General features: G+C 40.7%; 1 protein-coding gene, 1 non-coding gene and 1 pseudogene across 3 annotated transcripts in view; 1 reads left to right on the top strand and 2 right to left on the bottom strand.

Moving 5' to 3' along the window:
* Positions 1-1238: 1238 nt before the first annotated feature.
* The window catches only part of MYH6 (myosin heavy chain 6), a 47361-nt gene continuing 27489 nt past the window's right edge, over positions 1239-21110 (bottom strand). Inside the window, exons 26-39 of one of the 2 annotated variants that reach the window (XM_074234840.1) lie at positions 20061-20450; positions 18423-18549; positions 18156-18274; positions 17034-17230; positions 15983-16166; positions 14258-14423; positions 14003-14127; positions 12934-13242; positions 11552-11755; positions 8742-8867; positions 7871-8146; positions 4865-4960; positions 3794-3928; positions 1239-1402 (exon numbers count right to left, since the gene is read on the bottom strand). In XM_074234840.1, the coding sequence (XP_074090941.1) occupies positions 1382-1402; positions 3794-3928; positions 4865-4960; positions 7871-8146; positions 8742-8867; positions 11552-11755; positions 12934-13242; positions 14003-14127; positions 14258-14423; positions 15983-16166; positions 17034-17230; positions 18156-18274; positions 18423-18549; positions 20061-20450 (2475 nt within the window). In that variant the 3' untranslated portion in view covers positions 1239-1381. The remainder of the gene's footprint in view (positions 1403-3793; positions 3929-4864; positions 4961-7870; positions 8147-8741; positions 8868-11551; positions 11756-12933; positions 13243-14002; positions 14128-14257; positions 14424-15982; positions 16167-17033; positions 17231-18155; positions 18275-18422; positions 18550-20060; positions 20451-21110) is intronic. The other variant, XM_074234841.1, reaches the window with a different exon arrangement.
* Positions 5942-6048, top strand: LOC141523229 (U6 spliceosomal RNA). The gene has a single exon (XR_012478416.1). It is a non-coding gene; the product is annotated as a U6 spliceosomal RNA (small nuclear RNA).
* On the bottom strand, positions 14437-15976 carry LOC141521877 (large ribosomal subunit protein uL23-like; annotated as a pseudogene).

Here is a 21110-nt window from a genome sequence, read left to right as displayed (position 1 = left end):
GGTTCTGGATCTACCCAAAGCATTCTTGTTTGGGGTTACAACACCTGGGACTTACAATGGATCCATACAAAGCTTGTGTTTTGGGTTTCCTTGGGTTTTAGCTTCACCAAAATTTCACTGAAAATTTACAGCTACTCATATCTATCTTGGTCTCCCTCGCTTTCATGATGCCCTCTTAGCAAGATGACATCTCTATGTTAGAGATGAATAACAGTGTATCCAACTGTGACTGCTCATACTGACACAAGCTTGGAATGCTCTACCACAGGTCAGGCACAGATAGTCCATGTGAACCCCTGGGGTGATTACTCTAAACGTACATGTGGTTCATGTGCTGGTAACTTTGTCTAAATTCTATTTAATGTAAACCTTCCAGAGCCTAAATGAGAGGCTACCAAATGATTAATAAATTTATTTCTAATTTAGATTTTGGGATCTTTTCTCACAAACTTATCTCTAATTAGTCTACTTGTCCTTAGACTCTAAACCTCCTCATAGCTATCAAAAATTATTTTCTTTATCTGACCATGTCATTTCCATCCCCAGTAAACTTCAGTGACTCCCAATTGCCTCTCAGATAAGATGCAAAGTTTTCTGTTTTCAATCTGTTATCATTTGATTCCAACCTTTTCTCATCTTTCTTATATACTATATTCCCTCCTTGGCTTTAAGATTAAGCCAGACTGGACCTGTCTCTTTTCTTCACCTAGAACACTCCATTTCCCATCCCTGAGTCTTAGTATTATATATTTTTCATGCTGCATCACATTCCTTCCTCTTCTCAAATTCATAGAATTCCTTTCTTCCTTCAAGATGCAGTCCAAGTACCATCTTCTACATGAAGTCTTTCCTGAGTATGGTCTGTACCAGGTTAAAATGTAATTGGGAGGGGCAACTAGGTGGTGCAATGGATAGAGTACAGGCCACGGAGACAGAAGGACCTGAGTTAAAATCCTGACTTCAGACACTTACCTATCTATGTGACCTTGGGCAAGTCACTTAATTCTATTGCCTTGTTAAAAAAAAAAGTCAAAAGCAAACATAAAACCAAAATGTAATTGGGAAATATTTAACAAAACTAATAAAAATCCAATGAAACCAATAATATTACATTTCAAAACTAAATCAATCTTCAGCTTTCAGGGACTCTTATGGTTGGTTTAGTGGCCCACATTTCCATGTGAGCTTGACACCACTGCCCCTGAGGATGGGTCTTTGGTAAAGGGCATCCTTAGGTCTCTTGTAATGGAAGAGAAGACAGGGAGCAGACAAAAAGGACAAAGGCATTGGATCTGAAGTATAAGTTTATTGTGCGTTGGTCATTCTGAACCTCAGGAGTGAAGGAGAACAGAGTGCCTTGCTTGAGTTGTAGGGAGGAGGCTTACTCCTCATCATGCATTTTCTATAGAAGAGAATAGGAGAGGTGAAAGGGATATCTGACAGAAGGGAAAATAATAGCCACAGTTCTTAAGGGGATATTGGGGATATGGTATATCAGAATTCAGTAAGTATCTAAGATAAGTAAATGGTGTGGTTCCTAGTCTACTGAGCTTGGAATCAGGAAGGTCTTGGATTTGAATCCTGCCTCTGACACTTGCTGTGGGACCCTAGGTAAGTCATTTATCCTCTTTCACTTTCCTCATCCATTAAATGGGGATAATAATAAAATCCTTAACTCATAGAGTGGCTGTGAAGATCAAATGAGATAATATTTATAAAGCTTTGCAAACCCAAAGAGCTAAATAAATGCTTTTGTTTTGTTATTTACTCATTTTTTAATCTACTCCTCATGGCTCCTTTTGAGATTTTTTTTTCTGGTAAAGATAATGGAGTGGTTTGCTACTTCTTAACTGACTCATTTTATAGATGAAGAAACTGAGGCAAACAGGATTAAATGACTTGCCCAAGGTCACAAAGATAGTAAATGTCTGAGACTTAATTTGGATTCAGGAAGATGTGTCTTCTTGACATCAGGTCTTACACTCTAAAACTGTGCCACCTAGCTGTTCTCATTATTAATTTAGAGGGTGTGGGACTCAAAAGATGTGTGTGCAATGGCGGGGGGTTACTGGGAGTGAAAAGTAATAGCTTTGTTAGCTATGTCCAAGGACATCTTTGATCCCATTGCTTTTTTGCCCCAAATGTTCAGTGGATCCATAGGGAACTCATAATTACAAATACACACAAATTAAGGATATTTCTGTGGAGGGGGTCAAAAGTTTTTCTTTCTTTCTTTCTTTCTTTCTTTCTTTCTTTCTTTCTTTCTTTCTTTCTTTCTTTCTTTCTTTCTTTCTTTCTTGGGCGGAGAAGTTCCCTGAGAGTCCAGGATCTCATGGCTTATCCCTAATAGAAGCCATAAGGTCTTAGGGATTTAAAAATTTCTCTCTGGAAGTAAAAGGTCAGGGACCCAAGTTTACAGGATCACTCTTGGGAGGATCACTCTACTATCAACTCTAAATATCGTGTACCTAGATATCCCATTTTAAATATTAGTCACCTGGGCAGGACTATGCTAACATGAGGCTGTAACTTTAGAACTATATGGGTTTTGAGGGGAGGAGCTGAAGATTATTTATGAGCCACTGGAAAAAATCTGGGGGTGGATTGGAAGCTAGTTGGGGCAGAAATGCATGAGGTTACAGCTAGAGCCTTTTCCCCAGAGTGGGAGAGACCTGGAATAATTTAGAGATGATCAGTTCTCCATTCAGTTAAAGATGGGGAAAAAACTGGTTATGAATTGTGCTGTTTAAGGTTCTGAACCCTAGGATCATAGATGTGGAGTTGAAATGGATCTTAGAAGTCATCTAATTGACTCTGTCTCATTACATTTGAGAAAACTGAGACTCAGGTTAAGTAATTTGGCCAAAATCACACAGCTAGTCAGTATTAGAATTTGGATTCGAATTTAGGTCCTTTAACTCTAAATTCACTGTTTTATAATGGCTACCATTTTGTAAAATCAGATACAAACTCTTGTCGTTAATTAAACCTTTCTAAAGAACAATGAAAGGTACTGAAGAAAGGGAAAAGAGGAGAAAAAAGGTGCCATAGGAAGACAGATGGGCAAGTATAGTGGCTGTTGGCATTTTGGAATATATAGCTATAGCTTGACAGTTCCCCAGTGAAGCTGGTCTTTTGGCTGTCAGGACTGTATAATTAGAATTGTAGGGGAGATAGTCTAGGATGGTCAGGAATTAATTCTGTGTTTTCTGGGACCAACTCTGTTGGAAAGTTGTCATGGTTCCTATATTCCTTCAAAGGATGAGAAGTTAAGGGGTCAGCCAGGTGGTACAGTGGAAAGAGTACTGGCCCTGAAGTCAGGAGGACTTGAGTTCAAATTCAGTCTCAGACACTTAATAATTGCTTAGTTGTGTGACCTTGGGCAAGTCACTTAATTCCATTGCTTACAAAAAGCTAACTAACCAAATAAATACTTTTGGGGGCAGCTAGGTGGCTCAGTGGATAGAGCACTGACCCTGGAGTCAGGAGGGCCTGAGTTCAAATCCTGTCTCAGACACTAATTACCTAGCTCTGTGACCTTGTGCAGGTCATTTAACCCCATTGCCTTACAAAAAAAAAAAGAAGTTAGGAAGAACCCAGGGAGCGTGTCTTGGGGAATCACAAATTGGGGTCTTATAGACTAAACTAGGGTTTCTAGAAAGGGTTTCTGATTCATGAATGAAGATTGGGATATGGAAGAATACTGCTTAAGGGTGGGAGGAAAGAGCCTCATGTTGTCTTATTTCATGGGGTATGAAGGTATCTGGCAGGGCTGTCCATGAGGTAGGCTTACCTTGGCACCAATGTCACGGCTCTTGGCCCGAAGCTTGTTGACTTGAGACTCAGCAATGTCAGCCCGTTCTTCAGCCTCATCCAGTTCATGTTGTACCTTTCGGAACTTGGATAGGTTGGTATTGGCCTGTTCCTCCTGTAACAGATGAGAGAAAAGAGTAGAAGGGGACAGAAGGATCTAAGAGGATCTTAAGCCACCTCCATCCTGAGGGTCCATCTTTCCTCATATTCTGAATACTTGGGTCCACTGCCCCGACTGAAGTCTCTAATTCAGGTTCAGACATCTTTGATTCCATCACTTTCATGCCCCAAATGTTTAGTGGTTCCCTATTACTCATAAAATAAAGTCCAAACTCCTCAGTGACCTCTACAGATAGTGTCTTACCTACCAACTTCACCTCCTACCTTTGAACACACCCAATAGTATATATAATTGACAACTGACAATCTCCTGTATACAATATTTCCACTTTGCTCTATTATTTATGCTGCTTCTTTCACTTGGGATGTCAACCTTAATCCTTCTATTCTAAATTCTAGTCTATCTTTTGAGCTCAGTTTAGGTTTCTGGTCCTCAGTTTAGAAGCCTTCCTTGACCATTCACCCACATGCTGATCTCTCTCTGCCTAAACTGCCCACAATGCTTATACATTTTTGACGTTCAATCATATACTGCCTTCCTAATCCTGGGGTTGCTTTGTGTATTCAAATCCTAATTCTGCCTCTCTTGAAGTCACATTTTTTTGATCATATCTGTACTTAGGTAAAGAGGACACAGCATTGACTTGATCTCTGAAGACCTATGTTTAAACCTAGATTCTGTCGCTTATTAGTTGTGTGACCTTGGGTAAGTCACTTAAACAGTCTTAGTTTTCTCATCTATTAAATAGGATAAATGATACTCAGACAACTTTCTTAACAAGGTGGCAGTAAAGAAAGTGTTTTTATAAATTGTAAAGTCCTGTAAAATCTGAGCTATTATTATTCCTTTTGGTCAACAGGGTAGATGGTTGATAAATGTGTGAGTTGAATTGAATTGAACTCTTGGTTCCATTGTGGGGAGCCTGCTTACCGCCTCCTCAGCCTGCCTCTTGTAGGCCTTGACCTTCAGTTGTAGTTTGTCCACCAGGTCCTGGAGGCGGAGCAGGTTCTTCCTGTCCTCCTCCGTCTGCATGGGGGAAAAGAAGCTGGTTTAGGGGGTGAGGACAGAGATTCATGGCAGGGAACAAAGGGAGTAGGCTTTGAAGGGATGGGAATAAACATTTATGGAGCACCTACTATTTACTAGGCATGGACCAGATAGGTATTGTAGTGGATAGAGCACCAGATCTGAAGTCCAACCTGAGATACTTATTAACTGTGTGACCCTGGTTAAGTCACTTAATCCTGTTTGCTTCAGTTTCTTCATCTGTGAAATGAGCTGGAGAAGGAAATGGCAAGCTGCTCTAATATCTTTGTCAAGAAATCCCCAAATGGAGTCATGAAGAGTCAATAATGACTGAAAAACGGCTGAACAACAGTGACAAAGCACTTTATAGATATTATCATATTAAAAACTCCCTTCCCTCTGTCTTCACTTTCCTATCCATACTTCCATCCTCCTTCCAGGCACCTAGGCTATGAACAGGTTCTAATCAGTTAGCAAAAAGTACCTTGTTCTGTGCTTTAGTTTTAGCATGGAAGGAACTGGAATGTCGATGGAAAGGCAATTACATCTGACTCTAGCACCAAGGCAAAAGTATAGACTGGAGTGACAATATGGGGTTATTAGTACTTCAATTTGGCGGATGAAAGTCCATTTTAAATGTTTTCAGGACACTGGAGGAGTTTGGGAAGAGGTTTCAAGTAGTTTTAGATTCTAGGACAACTGGAATAATTTTGATGTGAGTAGAGCTGAGGTTAGGGTTAGAATCATAAATGGATATTTCTGGAGAGAAGTTTTGAACAGAAAATATGATGGCAGGGGGAATTAATAAAAATCATTTAGAACAGGGGTTCTTAAACTCTTTTGTATTTTTGACCCCTTTGGCAGTTTGGTTAAGTCTAGGCACTACTTCTTGGAGTAATGTTTTTAAATGTACAACATATAATAGGATCATAGTGGGGAATGTTGAAATACTGACTTCAAAATATTAAAAAACAAATTTATGTGCTCGCTTCAGCAGCACATATACTAAAATTGGGACGATACAGAGAAGATTAGCATGGCCCCTGCGCAAGGATGATATGCAAATTCATGAAGTGTTCCATATTTTTTCATTCCATCAGTGCAACAATTGAGAGCAATTTTGGGCTGTCTGCAAAGGAGAGTTCCATCTGTATCCAGATAAGCAGCTGTGGAGTTTGAACAAAGTTCAAGGACTGTTCCCTTTAATTTAGAAAAACACAGATATCATATTGTCTGATCTTGTTACCTCTTAGACTTCTTGTCTCTTCTCTAAGGATATGATTTCCCTCTCATCACACCCAATTTGGATCAAGGTACAACATGGAAACAAAGTAAATACTGACAGATTGCTTTCCGTGGAGGGTGGGTGGGGGGGAGGGAAGTAAGATTGGGGGGGAAATTGTAAAACTCAAATAATATCTTTAATAAAAATTAATTTAAAAAATTCATATGCCTCTTCCCTTTGCAAATCTGTCCATGGACACTTTGGAGGTCTAGGGACCCTGGGTTAAAAACTCTTGATCTAGAATCTAATGAAGGTAATATTATTTCCAGGCATCTCCTTTTTTCTAGATAGAGGATCTCTGTCCTCTATAACCACTAAGAACCCTGTTGAACATTACCCCAATGTATTTTACTTTTTTTACTAGCTCAGAAGAATCTCAAACTGTTTTTCTCCCTCTTATTTTTCTTTTTTGTTTTCTCCCTCCCATCTCATTAGTCTATGGACTCTTCATAGCATAATCTGAGAAGGTTCATTGAGCTGAGATTTTGGAGATCTAGGTTTATCAGTATTATCTCTGATGTGCTTATGTATCATTTCTTTTCTGTGCTTTCTCATTTGCCAAGTGGGATAATGGACTTTGAGAAGTGAGATGAGATAAAGTAAGATAAATATGAGAAACTTTGAATGTCACTGAAAAAGGTCCAGAGAAAGTCTAGATCTTGTTTTTCTAAGTCCTTTCTTTCCTCTGACCTAGTAACTTTTTGGGTTGTCTCAGAATTTTCTGTAACTTCTGACTTTTATTGAATTATTATAGTTCAGTCAGGCAATGCCTCTCCCTTCTTCCCTGAAAAGCAAGTGTAAAGTGGGATGTGTTACTACTCAGCCTGATGTGACACTAAGGCATTCATGGTAACAATGAGAATCATACAAAAACTTGGGGCAATGCTAATTAATAGGATTCTCAGGAAAATAGGTCTAGGAAGGGGAAATTTATTTACTTCTCCTTTACTAGTAGAATATTTGTGGAGTTCTAGGCTTTAAAATACTTCTAGAATATTTCCAGTCATGTACTCTGTATTTGACCACTTGTACCATCATCTCCAAACTGGTTATCAACTCTTCTTCCTCCCCACATGGGAAAGGAATTCTACACTGGAGCCACCTGGGGCTTTGAGAAGTCAACTTTGGCCTTATCTTTCTCAGGTCTGGGTTTCCACCACTCTTCTAGGATGTTTCATGTCCTCCAGGTTTCTAGCTCCTTATTTTCTTTTTAAGTGTTTGTCTTCCTACATGGGAATGTAAACTCCTTTAGAGCAGGGATTATATTGCTTGCTTTTGTTTGCATTCTTAGAGTTTAGTTCAATGACTGGGATATAGTAAGCACTTAATAAATCCTATATCTACCCATCTCTCTCTCTCTCTCTCTCTCTCTCTCTCTCTCTCTCTCTCTCTCTCTATCTGTCTGTCTATCTGTTATATATTAAGTTTCTTTATGAAGTAGCAGATTCTAGAGATAGTGGAGTTACATTACATTCCTGGAAGACTCATTCTAGTTTCAGTCTTCTAGAACACAGTGATTTGGATGTGACTCTAACTGAATGAACACTCTGTGTCCTACAATGAGACGCTCTGATGAGATTCTGCAGTTGCCATCTTGAAAATTAGAACTCCCTATGTATTCTCACCTGGTAGGTGAGCTCCTTGATACGCCTCTCACATTTCCTCATGCCCTTGACCGACTCAACATTTCTTTTCTGCTCTGACTCAAGCTCATTCTCCAGCTCCCGCACTCGGGCCTCGAGCTTCTGCAACTGCTTCTTGCCACCCTTGAGGGCAATCTGTTCTGCCTCATCCAGTCGGTGCTGCAGGTCCTTGATGGTCTGCTCCATGTTCTTCTTCATCCTCTCCAGGTGGGCACTAGTGTCTTGCTCCTTCTTCAGCTCTTCAGCCATCATGGCTGCCTAGGATGTGGGGAAAACAAAATGAATGACTAAGACTCTCCCCTAAGGATGACCAATATTTCATGTTCTATTCTTTGCTTCTTCAAAACATTTGGTCTCACCCTGGAATTAAGCTAGAGAGGTCATGATCCTTTGGAGGAAAGAACTGTCATTTGGCAGTTGCTTTTGCATGGGAAAAACTGAACAATGGATGAAACTTTTAGAAAGTCATATTTCAGCTTATTTTAAGGGGAAATTCCCCAACAATGAAGAGATATGTCTAAAAATGGAATATAGGTTGACTTTGGAGATATAGTGTTTTTTTTCAGGACTCAAGGACTTGTAGTAGAGGTTGGATGACTACTTCTTGGGGCTCTGGTACAGAAGATGCCTGTTCAATAAAAGGTAGGCAAAGATATCAAAGGTCATAGCTCTCTAAACAACGAAATCCTTTATCCATAATTTCTTGATTGAGCTGCATTCAGTTCTCCTCAGTCCTTCTAAGTCACTCAAACTAGGGTCATGGAAATTTGGGATTAATCCTTTCATTTTTGCCTCTTCACCAGAGAACCAGTAGAAAATATAGGAGGCAAGAGAACAAAGCTAGTAAACTCACATCAGTGATGGCTTTCTTGGCCTTTTCCTCAGCATTCCTGCACTCCTGCAATGACTCCTCCACTTCTGACTGAAGTTGAGTCAGGTCTGATTCCATCTTCTTTTTCTGGTTGATTAAGCTGGTATTCTAGAAGAGAGGGCAGCAAAAATAAGGAACAGGATTTAAGACTTTCTGATGAAGTCATGGTTTCAGGCCATTTCTTTTTCTCTATATATGTTCCTTTCTTCCTTTTTACTGTGGAAAGTCTTTTGAGGACATTTGAATGTGTACTAGAACAGAGTTGTTGAACATGGTAATGTAGTTTAACACAGAAATGCCATCCTTGACACTACTGAGTGCACCCAAGACATATTAAAATGTAATTAGGAGGGTGGCTAGGTGGCGAAGTAGATAGAGTATACCAGCTCTGGAGTCAGGAGTACCAAATCCAGCCTCAGACACTTAATAATTACCTAGCTGTGTGGCCTTGGGTAAGCCACTTAACCCCCATTGCCTTGCAAAAAAAAATGTAATTAGGAAATATTTAACAAAGTAAATAAAAATACAATAAGAACACAGATAATGTTAATATGTGGTTTTCCAAGTCAAAACATGGCCCTCAAGGATCCTTTTATATATATATATCCATTTGAATTTGGCACCACCGTTTTCACTGGAAAAAGACCTTAAGTAGAAGAGAGCCTTGTCTTGGTATTCTTGTCTTGATATGAACATGTTGGTATTGTCAAAGAGATTTAGGAATGAACAGAAAAGCTTAAAAGGAAATGCTCTAATTTTATTCCATGGAAACAACCCTATTAAAATGTCTGGAGCTATAGTTACAGAAAAAATGAATGACTGATACTTTGGTACTAGAATGAAGGACTGGTCTTTAGTATTATTTAGAAAGGGATCAAACCATTGATTAAAAGGTATTATTTTCCAGATTGTTAGATTGGTGAACTCCTTATAACAATAGCATTTTGAGGTTTAAAAAGTATTCTTCTAACAAGAAACCTTCAAGTTAGAAATTGTGAGCACTATTATCCTTCTTTTATAGATGAGGGAATAAGATTCAGAATGGCTTTCCCATTTTCATAAAGCAATAGTAAGTGATAGAGTGAGAATAGGAAGTCAGATTCCCTTGGGTCAAAGTCCAGCACTCTTTCCACTATATCCTATTGTCTCTCTAGGACTCTAAGATAACTGTCTTAATCAGAGTTACTGTCAAATCATAGGTGAATTCAACTTAGGTATTGACCCAGAATGATGACACCATTGACCAGTAGCTCAACTGCTCCCTCTTGGTCTCCTTCGCTAGGGTCTTCTGTGCTTAGCCCAGTCAAGTCAAGTGATCAGGGTACAGTTCATATCCTGGAAAGTTTATGAATCTTTCTAAACTTTACTTCTCTTAACAATCTTCTCCCCTAATTGTGATATCTAGGGTATGAGTGAATCCCAGGTCACATTCAGGTCTAGGAGAGACTTGCAGCACAAGCACTTGGCAGGCATCTCCGATTAGCAGGGAACCTCATTATTGGGGAAATGCATTCAGGGAAATCAGATCATCCTTATGGGGAGAGAACTAACATGGATTAGTGTTAGGGACTGTTGTGTGTGGGAGTACTGTGAACCTTCATCACCTGGTGTCCTTGAGCACCAGAGCCTTGTTTTACTAAGTGCCACGGGAGTGGGAGTGGCTTGGAGATGGGAAGGATATTTAAGCACTATTTGGCAAATAAATGGAGACCTTGAAGACCTTGATGTATAAAGGGAGAACTTGTCTTCCTTGTCTCCCTTGTCTCCCACCTCTTCAATGCTGGCCTGGGGAAGACTGAGGGAGTCTAGAAAGGGACTCAACAGATTAGTGGATGGAATACTGAAATTGGGGTCAAGAAAACTAGATTCAAATCTCCCCTCAAATTCTTACTAGTTGTGTAACCCTGGGCAACTCTCTCAACTTCAGAGATACAGAGCTATGGAGACATCTCAATTTCCTCATATATAAAATGAGAATATTGAATTTAATAGCATTCAAAATCCATTCTAAATCTATGATCCTCTGGGATTGGTGGAGTGAACTGTTCCATTGTAAAAAGCATCTTTCCCATAGTTTAACTCCTTTCATATGGTAAATAACAAATGCTTAATGACAGGTTGATTGTGGTCATTGGGTTGTGTGAGAAGTATTTTTCCCTTAAGTTAGGTTCCATGTGAATAAAAACATAATAGCAGTTCTGGTTAATCGAAATCAGCGAGGGCATTAGGAAAGACTGAAAAGGTGTTGAATTCTTACCAAGAAGATTGAAATATGTGGCTCTGCATGACAATGCTTTGTGAGATAGCCTTGCTCAAATCTTAGCTCTAGGTAATTATTAAATATTTGAAAAAAATTTGAACTCAATTTCTCCTGACTCCAGGGCCAGTGCTCTATCCATTGAGCCACCTAGCTTCATCTCTGATCTTTCTTAATTGTGACTTAGGTTGGTCTATTTAATTTCTCTGACTGACTTTCCCCATCTATAAAAGGAGGAAATTGAGTCTGATTCTACCTTTTTCACAAGGTCGTTGTGAAAGAAGTACTTCACAAACCACAAAGAACCATACAAATGTGTTATTATTTTTAGATAATGATATCATAAAAACTGGGTTGAAAAAACTATCCTAGATCATATCACTAAAGTAGGTGCTTTCCCTAGAAGGAGCAGCACCACAATGTTTTTCCAGTCCTTGGCTTGGTAGGAGGTGGAATAACATTTAAACTTTCCGAGCTGTGGGAGTTCTGGGTGCAGACATCCAGCAGGATTTGACCTGCATAGTGAGCCTCTCACCTGGGAGTGGAGCAGTTGTACCCGTTCACTGGTCTCAATTAGCTCCTGCTCTGCCAGCTTCCGGGCTCTCTCTGTCTGCTCCACTACTTCCCGAAGTTCCTCCAGCTCTGCCTGCAGTAGGGTGTTTCTTCGATCCACAATTGCAATGTTCTCTTTCAGGTCATCATTGGCCCGGATGGAGTCATCCAGCTGTATTTGGGTGTCCTATAAAGGAGAGAGCCCTTAAATCCCAAATCACACATGAGTCAAGACATTACCTGTGATGTCATCCGTCCTCTGAAAAATGAAGGATGAACAACAACAGAGTAGACTATCTCAAACCTTCTCTATGCCACTGATCATTCCCATCACTTTCTTCCTACTTCTAGAGGGATGGGGGTTTGAGGATGAAAAATATTTCCTGAGGAGATGGGAATCATGAATCAGTGGAAAGAATGTAGGATTTAGAGGCAGAGATCCTGGATCTTTTACCTACTACTTCTGTGACCATATATACAATTCTTGGCCTCTTTAGGCCTCAGTTTAATATTTGTGAAATGAGGTATTTGCCTTAAATTATCTCTAAGATATTCATACATTTGTGCATATTAATTTTGCTTGATTATGTATATTTGTTTCAAGAACTTTGCCCCTTCCCCCATGGGGGAGGGAGTGTGAGGAAGAGAAAAGAAATGCTTATTAATGTTTAAAAAATTCTAAATGATTTCTAAATTTTCTTCCAAATCTAAATCTATGATCTTGCCCCTTTCTTTCCTCCTAGTCCTCCTGCCATACACTCACATCTTGGTTGAATTGATTCTATAATGCAGCCTGGTTGATCCACATTCCCTCATTTATCAGTGGCTTGAAGGTTAGATAGGCAGCCTAAAGAAGAGAACTGGGATATACTCAGAATCATCAAATGTTAGAGCCAGTAGAGAACTGAGCCATTATCCAATCCAACTCTTTCATAGTGTTCTCTATTTTCTCTTAAGTCTCTACTGACATTGTCCTGATCCAATTTGAGTAGATAGTATCCATTCACCTATGTTAATCTTATTTGTCTTTATTTCTCTCTTCCCTTCTGCCATCTTCCACTTTCTGCTGCCATACTTTGTTGATAACAAATGCAGGCAGATGGTAAAATGGAAGTAATGTTGGTCTTAAGGTTCAAGAAGACCCTAGTTTGAAGCCTCTACAAATTACTAGCTGTGAGGCATCCATAAATTATGTAACCTCTTGGTCTCAAGTTTCCTCCTCTGTATTATTGTGATGATCAAGTGAGATAATACACTTAAAGTGCTTTGTAAACCTTAAAGCACTAAATAAATACCAGTTATTATCATTTCTCACTTGTCCAGAGGCCTCAGTTTCACTTTCTTTTAAGATCTTCATTCCGGTACCTTTAAATGAGCCTGGGCTATCTTTAAGTGCTTCTGGGCCTCAGAGGACACCCTGTTAGCCTGACTGAGTTGGATCTCCATCTCATTGAGGTCTCCCTCCATCTTCTTCTTCACCCGAAGGGCCTCATTCCGACTGCGGGTCTCAGCATCCAGAGATGTCTGCAGAGAGTCCACCACCCGGAGGTGGTTACGTTTGGCCTGCTCCATCTCCTCATCCTTCTCTGATAACTTCCGTTCAATCTCTGCCTTGATCTGGTTGAACTCCAGCTGTGCCCGGAGGATCTTTCCCTCCTCATGTTCCAAGGAAGCCTGGAAGGATGAAGAGGAGAAAGGAGCTGAAAGCTACTTTTAATGTTTAAGGGGCATGCAAAAAGAGGGAGGGATAGACAACAATAGTACACATAGGGAATGACAGGTTTATGGAAACATTACAAGAAAGATATAAAGAGGGAAGGAGATGTGAAGTATGTTGTCAAGAGTAGAGAAATATACTGCCTAGAAAAAGTGATGTAGTAGAAGGTAGCCTAGGAGAGGAGCCCTGAATTCTAGTAACATTTCTACCACTGACTTTCTAGACCTCAGTTATTTCATCTGTAAAATAAAAATTAAAAAAAAATCAGCCTGATCTACTTCACAGGGGATGTTATGACTGTCAAATGAGGATATGACTGTAAATTAAATTGTAACTATCCATTGAAATGAGTTGTTTTTCATTGCCTCTGATAGAATATTTTTGAAATCATCATCTGTTTTCCTTAGTGAAGCCTCTATCATGATTTCCTTAGAGGTAACCATATAGAATATGACATCTCAACCTAGCTGTCCTGGAGCATCCTTGGAAGAAGGTGAGACATGGGGGAAACTTTTCTTAGAGGATAAGGTTGTAGAATTTAAGAGGAAGGGAGAGAGCAATACCAGGTTGGAGCCAAAAGAGGAGATAGACTTTAATAAATGCATTGAGCAGTTAGATTGAAATGGTTTCCATTCATTCTTGGGGATGGTGGTGGGGTTTTAGTAGACATAGGAAGAAAAGATAGAAAGAAGAAGAAGAAATGAGACTCTCTCTTACCTCTGCTTCCTCTAGAGCTGACTGAAGCTCCAATTTCTCAACTTCCAGCTGCTTTCGGATCTTCTCCAGCTCATGAACATTCTTTCCCCCTTCTCCCAGTTGCTCTGTCAGGTCTGAGATTTCCTCTGAGCAAGATAGAGATGGAAAAGCCTCATGGACTGTGGTCTCCCTATCATACCACTGCCCTTCCTCAACACTTTCCTAAGCTGCTGCTTCTTCCTTCCTTTACACATATCCCTCCCTTGGAGGACTCACCTTGGAGATTCTTGTTTTCCCTCTTAAAGGTCTCCAGATGCTCCAAGGATTCCTCATAGGCATTCTTTAGCTTAAAGAGTTCAGTGCTGAGGGAACGAGCCTCCTTCTGAGATGATTCTAGCTCTGATTGAGACTCCTCATATTTCTGCTTCCACTCAGCAAGGATCTAGGCAAAAAAATGGGGTGGGGGAGGAACAGATCTTATTGTTGGGTCTCTGCTGTTCTATTAACTCCACTCCAAGGGTTCTGGGCTAGAGACTTCATGACCTTGGCTTGCATTTCTTTTTTTTTTTTTCCTGGAAAACTTTTTATTGTGGGTGAAGAAGCAGGGCAGCTGGCCAGTTTAGATGATTCCAATCTTATTGGCAACATCTAAAGCATCATAGTCTGGGGCAAGCCAGACATAGGCCTTCTTCTCTCCATCAGGCCGGATCAGTGTGTTGACCTTGGCCACATCAATGTCATACAGCTTCTTTACGGCCTGCTTGATTTGGTGTTTGTTGGCCTTGATGTCCATAATGAAGACCAGGGTGTTGTTATCCTCAGTCTTTTTCATAGCAGATTCTGTGGTCAGGGGGAACTTAATGATGGCATAGTGATCAAGCTTGTTTCTCCGAGGGGCACTTTTCCGAGGGTATTTTGGCTGCCTTTGAAGCCTCAGCATCTTGGGTCTCCAGAAGGTGGGTGAGGTTCGGATCTTCTTCTTCTTGTGGCTGTGGATGGCCTTCAACACCACCTTCTTGGCCTTCAAGGCCTTGGCCTTGGCTTCTGTCTTGGGGGGGGCAATGGCCTCCTTCTTGGCCTTTGGCGCTATCTTGGGGGAAAGGGTCCTTGGCTTGCATTTCTATCCACTGCACTGTCTCCATCCCCAGGAGAGTTTTTCCTGTTCCTTTTATTGCAAATTACTCCCTTTCATTTACTCCTCTAATAAAATCTTTCTTTTTTTTTCACAGTGTTATTATACCACATTCCTTCTCCTTCTTGGGCTTTTTACTTTCTTCCTCTCCTCCATCTCTCTACTTAGATTCTCTCTTTCTTGAATCTTTCTCCTTGTCTTTCTTTCTTAGTTCTTTTTCCCCCCACTTTTTTTTTTCCATACCTTGTCCAAGTTTCTCTGAATCTTGTTAAGGACAAAGGTTGGGGACTAGCACACTCAACAAAGTCTTCAGGTTCCACTTCCCTCAGTCCTATTCCTATGGCCTCATTTCCTGCGCCATTTCTTCTACATCCTTTCCTTCTTTGCCCTCATCTTCTTGACACTCCTAGCTATGCATCTCCCTATTCCCTTGGTTTCCTCTCCTCAATTCTCTCTCTCTCTCTCTCTCTCTCTCTCTCTCTCTCTCTCTCTCTCTCTCTCTCTCTCTCCCCCTCCTTCTCTATGCCTGGGCTCTTCCCTCTGGGCATCACTCCAGCTTTTTTATGATTTTTTTGGCCCTTTTTACTCTAATATAGATTTCTCTTCCTTCTTTCCTTCTGTTCACTTATCTCTTGATTGAACCCCATTGTGAAGATTCTATTCCTCTTGTCTTTCTTTCCATCTTTAACTGTAAAAAGGATTAGATTTGGAGTCATAGCATCTGGAATTGAGCCCTGTGTTTACTGGTGATCCTGGTAAATTCATTTCCTCTGTAAAATGAAGGCACTGTCATAAATGTCCTATGTCATCCCTTTAAATGCTAAAGCTGTGATTGGATCAGTCTTTTGATCCTCTTCATCCATCCTCACCTTGTCAAAGTTCCTCTGTTTCTTGTCCAGAGCAGCAGCAGCAGCATTGGACCGCTCCACATCCACCATCAGGTCCTCGATTTCATTCTGAAGTCGGTGCTTGGTCTTTTCCAGAGAGGAGCACTTAGCATTCACAGCCTCCACAGCCTCCTCTGCATCCTGTAGTCTCTGGGCCAATTTCTTCCTGAGGGAAGCAATGGGAAAAAGAGTGGTAATAAATCTATGAAGGATCATTGTGAGCTCTTGGGAAAGCTATTAGGGTTACAAGACCATCTAAGAAAATAAGCCATTTTTCTACAATAACCTAGAATACACAGCAGAGAAATGGAAAACTAGTATTGGAGAACCAAAGTCACTGAGAATCTCATTCTAGAAGGTTCAAATGTCTAGAACTGATTCTAGGACTGGAGCTACCTTGATTCCAGCCCCTCCCCGAGAGTACTTACCCAGGCCGATGATGGGTCCTCCGACCAACAAGCTTTTTGCTCGTCTTATACACATGCATTAGGCATAACCCGGGCCAAAAGCTCGCCTGTCACAGGAAGTGAGCTAGTTCCAGTCAAGGGGGGAGGGGCAGATAGTTGGAGCTAGATTCTCTCTCTAGCCATTCATTACCTGATCATTCTTGATTCTAGAAAGCCTCTCTTTCCCTCCTTTTGAGGATTTCATTATTATTTCTCCTTAACTTCCTCTTCCCCTTCATCCTGTCATCACTTCCTATCTTGTAACCCTTCTTCCTAGTCAGACACTCTCCCCACTGCTATAAGTTCGGATGCCTTGTCTCTGCTTTGTGAGCTGGCAGATGAATTCACTTGGAGAACTGGGAAGGATTTAATTTGTGGACCACAGTAGGGTTATAATTGACATATCAGGGCTGAGACTTCCCAGACCTGACCTCCTGTCTATCTTTCCAGAATCACCAATCTATAGTTTTTCTTCTTCCTCATCCATATCACTCACTGCAGTCTCATTTGCTCAGAACCCTGTGCTCTAGAGCTGAATGGAATTTTGTGCCAGAGTGGTAGAGTTAGGAGAGGTCCTAAGGACTCACTTGGCCTCCTCCAGCTCTTCAGTCCTCTGGATGGCGTCCGTCTCATACTTGGTCCGCCATTGTGCCACCTCTGAATTGGCCTTGGACAGGACACGCTGCAACTCAGCCTTGGCCTCAGTCTCCTCCTCATACTGCTCCCTTAGGAGGTCACAGTCATGACGGGCTGACTGAAGAGCATGTGCCAGGGCATTCTTTGCCTATGGAAAAGCAGAGGAAGGGAGAGATGGGAAGATCTTGATTAACTTCTCTAGAGGGGAGGAAAGCATTAATTCTCTGTTCCAATTTGTAAACTCTACTCTGATCCTGAAACTCAGAGAATCGGAGAATTTTAGAACTGGCAGAGACCTTGGAAATAATTTATTCTAATTCCATTTTATATATGAGGAAACAGAGGTTATATGATTTATTCAAGGTCATACAACTGTGGGGCAGCTAGGGTGTGCAGTAGAGAGAGCATTGGTCCTGGAGTCAGAAGGACCTGAGTTCAAATCTGTACTGAGACATTTATTAGCTGTGTGGCCCTGGGCAAGTCACTTCATCCTGACTGCCTCCAAAAAACAAATTTAGTGAAGGTCATTCAGTTGATAAGTAGCAGAGCAGGGAATCAACCCAGGGTTTTTAACTCCAAGTTAGGTATTTTTGCTAATATGTCATCTCCTATCAAGAGGACTTGGTTTCTAATTTTGGCTTTACCACTTATTGGCTGTGTAACTTTGAGTAAGTCATTTCATTCCTCTTGGCCTTTGTTTCCCCATCTATCAGATGTGTATAATTCATTACCTGTGTGACAGGCTTTTGTTGAGGATCAAATGAAATAATGTATACAAAAGTGCTTCATGAATTGTAAAATGCCTTACATATATATAAAACATTATAATTATAGATGTGGAAACCGAGATGAGAGAAGTTCAGTTTGCCCAAGATCACATAACTAAAAGCTACTAGGGCTAGAACTAGACTATAAGATCCCCTTGTACATGTTGTGTAGTTTTTGTTTTTGTTTTTGTGACTAATGTGTTCTTGTAGCCCCAAAAGTCTGCCCTAAACTCCCAGGTTCATTTACTCTTGGTCAACACCAGACATGCGCAGGTCTCCTAGTCCTTTTCCCCACCCTGGACTTACCTTGGCCTCTTCTTCCAATTGTCTCTTAAGGTCTTCCATTTGCTGGGTATAGGAGAGCTTTCCTCTGGTCAGCTGGGAGATTAACGCTTCTTTCTCCTCCAGCTGACGAGTCAGCTCACCTAGAGCAGAAGGAATGAAGATTTTTATATGTGAAGAATGGAATAGACCTTAGCTGAGAATCATAGCAGAGGGAGGGTTAGAGTCAGAGAGTGGTGGGAAATAATCTGAAAAGAGTGGCAGAGAAGGACCTAAGAGAAGGGCACTTACCATTCTCTGTCTGTAATTTGGCTCGCTGGGTGGTAAAGTCATTGAGGGAACGTTGTGCCTCTTCCAGCTTTATTCGGTACTCATTTGCCTGGTCCTCCAGAGTCCTAGACACTTTCTCCAGGTTTGTCTGTGGGTAATAGAGAGAAAGAAAGGCTCAGGGAACATGTGTCACAGGAGTTAAAGATGGATTGGGGGGGGCCAATTAGAATAATCTAGAGATAGACCCAAATGAAGAGAGAGAATGAAAGAGTTATAGGTTAAAATGAGAGAATAGTGGAGAAATAAGTTCAGTTGAATTCAATTCATCAACAATTTATTAAGTATCTAGTAGGCACAAAAGAAGGAGATCCATGGCAGAGTAGATAGAGTACAGTCCTTGGAATTAGGAAGATGGGGGCAAGTCCTACTCTATCCATACAGTATGAGGAAACCAGGGCAAACCATTTAAACTTGGACAACTCTGTAAATTGCAGAACAGCTGACAATCTGCTTTGGTAGAGGGAAACCCTAAAATTGATTAGAGTCTCAAAGAAAATGGACAAGATACTGATCTAGGCGCTGAAGTTACAAAGTCAAAAAACAAAAATAAAATTGTCCCTGCTAAGGGCTCCCATTCTACTGGGAAGAAAAATGTTAGCACCTCTTTTGAACTGGAATCAAACCACCACCATAAGGATGCTCTTATAGTATCAAACTTTATGGTTATTCTACTAGCTGAGTTGTTCCAGAGGAAGAAAGGGAAATGGAAATGAATGTATTCTATAAATAGTTGGATAGAGAAAGAGAAAGGAATGGTAGGAGAGGTTAAGTGAGATATTTACAGAGGAAAAAGGATGAAATACCTGAGGAGAAGGATAGGTAGTATCAAGGAGGGAAAAAAGAAAAGCATGTATGGTAAAAAGTGAGCAGAGAGAAAGAGAGAGATGAAGGAAGGAGACTAAAAGGACTTTTAGAAGTGATCCAACTGGAATTTTGCAGACGAACAAATTAAAGAACTGAGAAGGTAGATAATTTGCTTAAGGTCACATAGATAGTAAAACTACAAATGAAGTCCAACTCTGACTCTCAAATGAGTACTTTTTTATGACACCACTCCATGATACCAAGGAAAGGGTCTTGGGGATCATTTAGTCTAATTCCTATATTAGAAGACTGATGCTAAAAGTTAATGAGGAACAAACAAGGCAATCTCTCAACGAATTTTCTTTTCAATATTTTGTCTAGATCACATTCTATTTTCTAGTATATATATTCAGACTAGGCAAATGAGTACCAAATACAGCTGGAAGAGGCACAGCATTCCCTCAATGACTTTAATCACCCTATCACTTTTGTATGATCATAAGCTTCTTGAGTGTAGGGAGATATTTTTTTTTTAATCTTTGATCCCTGGCAACTAGCTACAGTTCTCTGAGCATCATGGATGTTTGTTGGATTGTTGAAGAGAGAGACAAAAGAAAACAGGGGACAAGAGAAGAAAACAATCAGAGAAGATGAGGAAAAGAAACCAAGCCACATACAGCCCCTCTCTCTCCCTCTTTCCTTCTCTCTCTCTCTCTCTCTCTCTCTCTCTCTCTCTCTCTCTCTCTCTCTCTCTCTCCTTCCCTCACACTTGGACTCTCTTTTCCTCCTCTTCACCTTAGCCTTGATGATCTGCTCCATGTTGGAGGTGACATCATCCAGCTCCAGTTTAAACTCGCTCTTCTCCTTCTCCAGCTTCTGCTTGACCCTCTGCAGGTTATCAATCTGTTCTCCCAGCTCAGCCACACTGTCCGCATGCTTCTTGCGCAGGGCAGCCGCCGTGGCCTCATGCTGCAGTGTGGCTTCTTCCAGGTCCCTCCGAATCTTCTGAAACTCAGCCTCCCTCTTCTTGTTCATCTCAATCTGGACTGAAGTGGCCCCACCAGCCTCTTCCAGCCTCTCACTGATCTCCTCCAGTTCCCTAGACAAGTCAGAGCGAAGTTTCTCCACCTTGGCCCGGGCTGTCCTTTCTGCTTCCAACTCTTCCTCCAGCTCCTCGATTCGAGCCTGGGGATAGAAAGAAGAGAAGTTGAATAAAGAAGACCTGAACCTTATCTTCAAAAGGAGAAATCTGTTATCTAGATGAGGAGAGAAAAGATAATTTTGGTCAAAAGCTAACTCAAGGACCTCAAGTCTCACTGAATTAGGAAGAGACTAGAATAAATGAACCTGTCATGTTAGAAAAGAAGACCAGGAATAAAACAAAAAAAGATAAAAGAAAAGAAGAGAAGACTGCAATAAATTCTTAGACATTCAACTTTTCACCAACATGACATTAATTCTAGAACAGAATGGAGTCCAATCCCATCTAGAAAACATTGGTAATCCTTATTAATACTAGAAATGAAAAAAAAGAATATACCTTCACATTTATATAACATTTTTAAGTTTACAAATTTTTTCTTTCTTCTCCCAAGAACACTGGATAGTAGGGGGTTTTTTTTGTTTGTTTTTGCAAGGCAAATGAGGTTAAGTGACTTGCCCAAGGCCACACAGCTAGGTAATTATTAAGTGTCTGAGGCTGGCTTTGAACTCAGGTACTCCTGACTTTAGAGCCAGTGCTCTATTCACTGTGCCACCTAGCTGCCCTGGAAAGTTGATAGTACAAGTATGATTATGCACATTTTATAGATAGTAAAACTGAGGCTCATAGAAGTAGTATGACTT

Source organism: Macrotis lagotis, chromosome 4 (genome assembly GCF_037893015.1).
Source record: "Macrotis lagotis isolate mMagLag1 chromosome 4, bilby.v1.9.chrom.fasta, whole genome shotgun sequence".
Lineage (NCBI taxonomy): Eukaryota > Metazoa > Chordata > Mammalia > Peramelemorphia > Peramelidae > Macrotis > Macrotis lagotis.
Note: the sequence above shows the minus strand (reverse complement) of the source record. Positions and strands in the feature narration are given on the sequence as shown.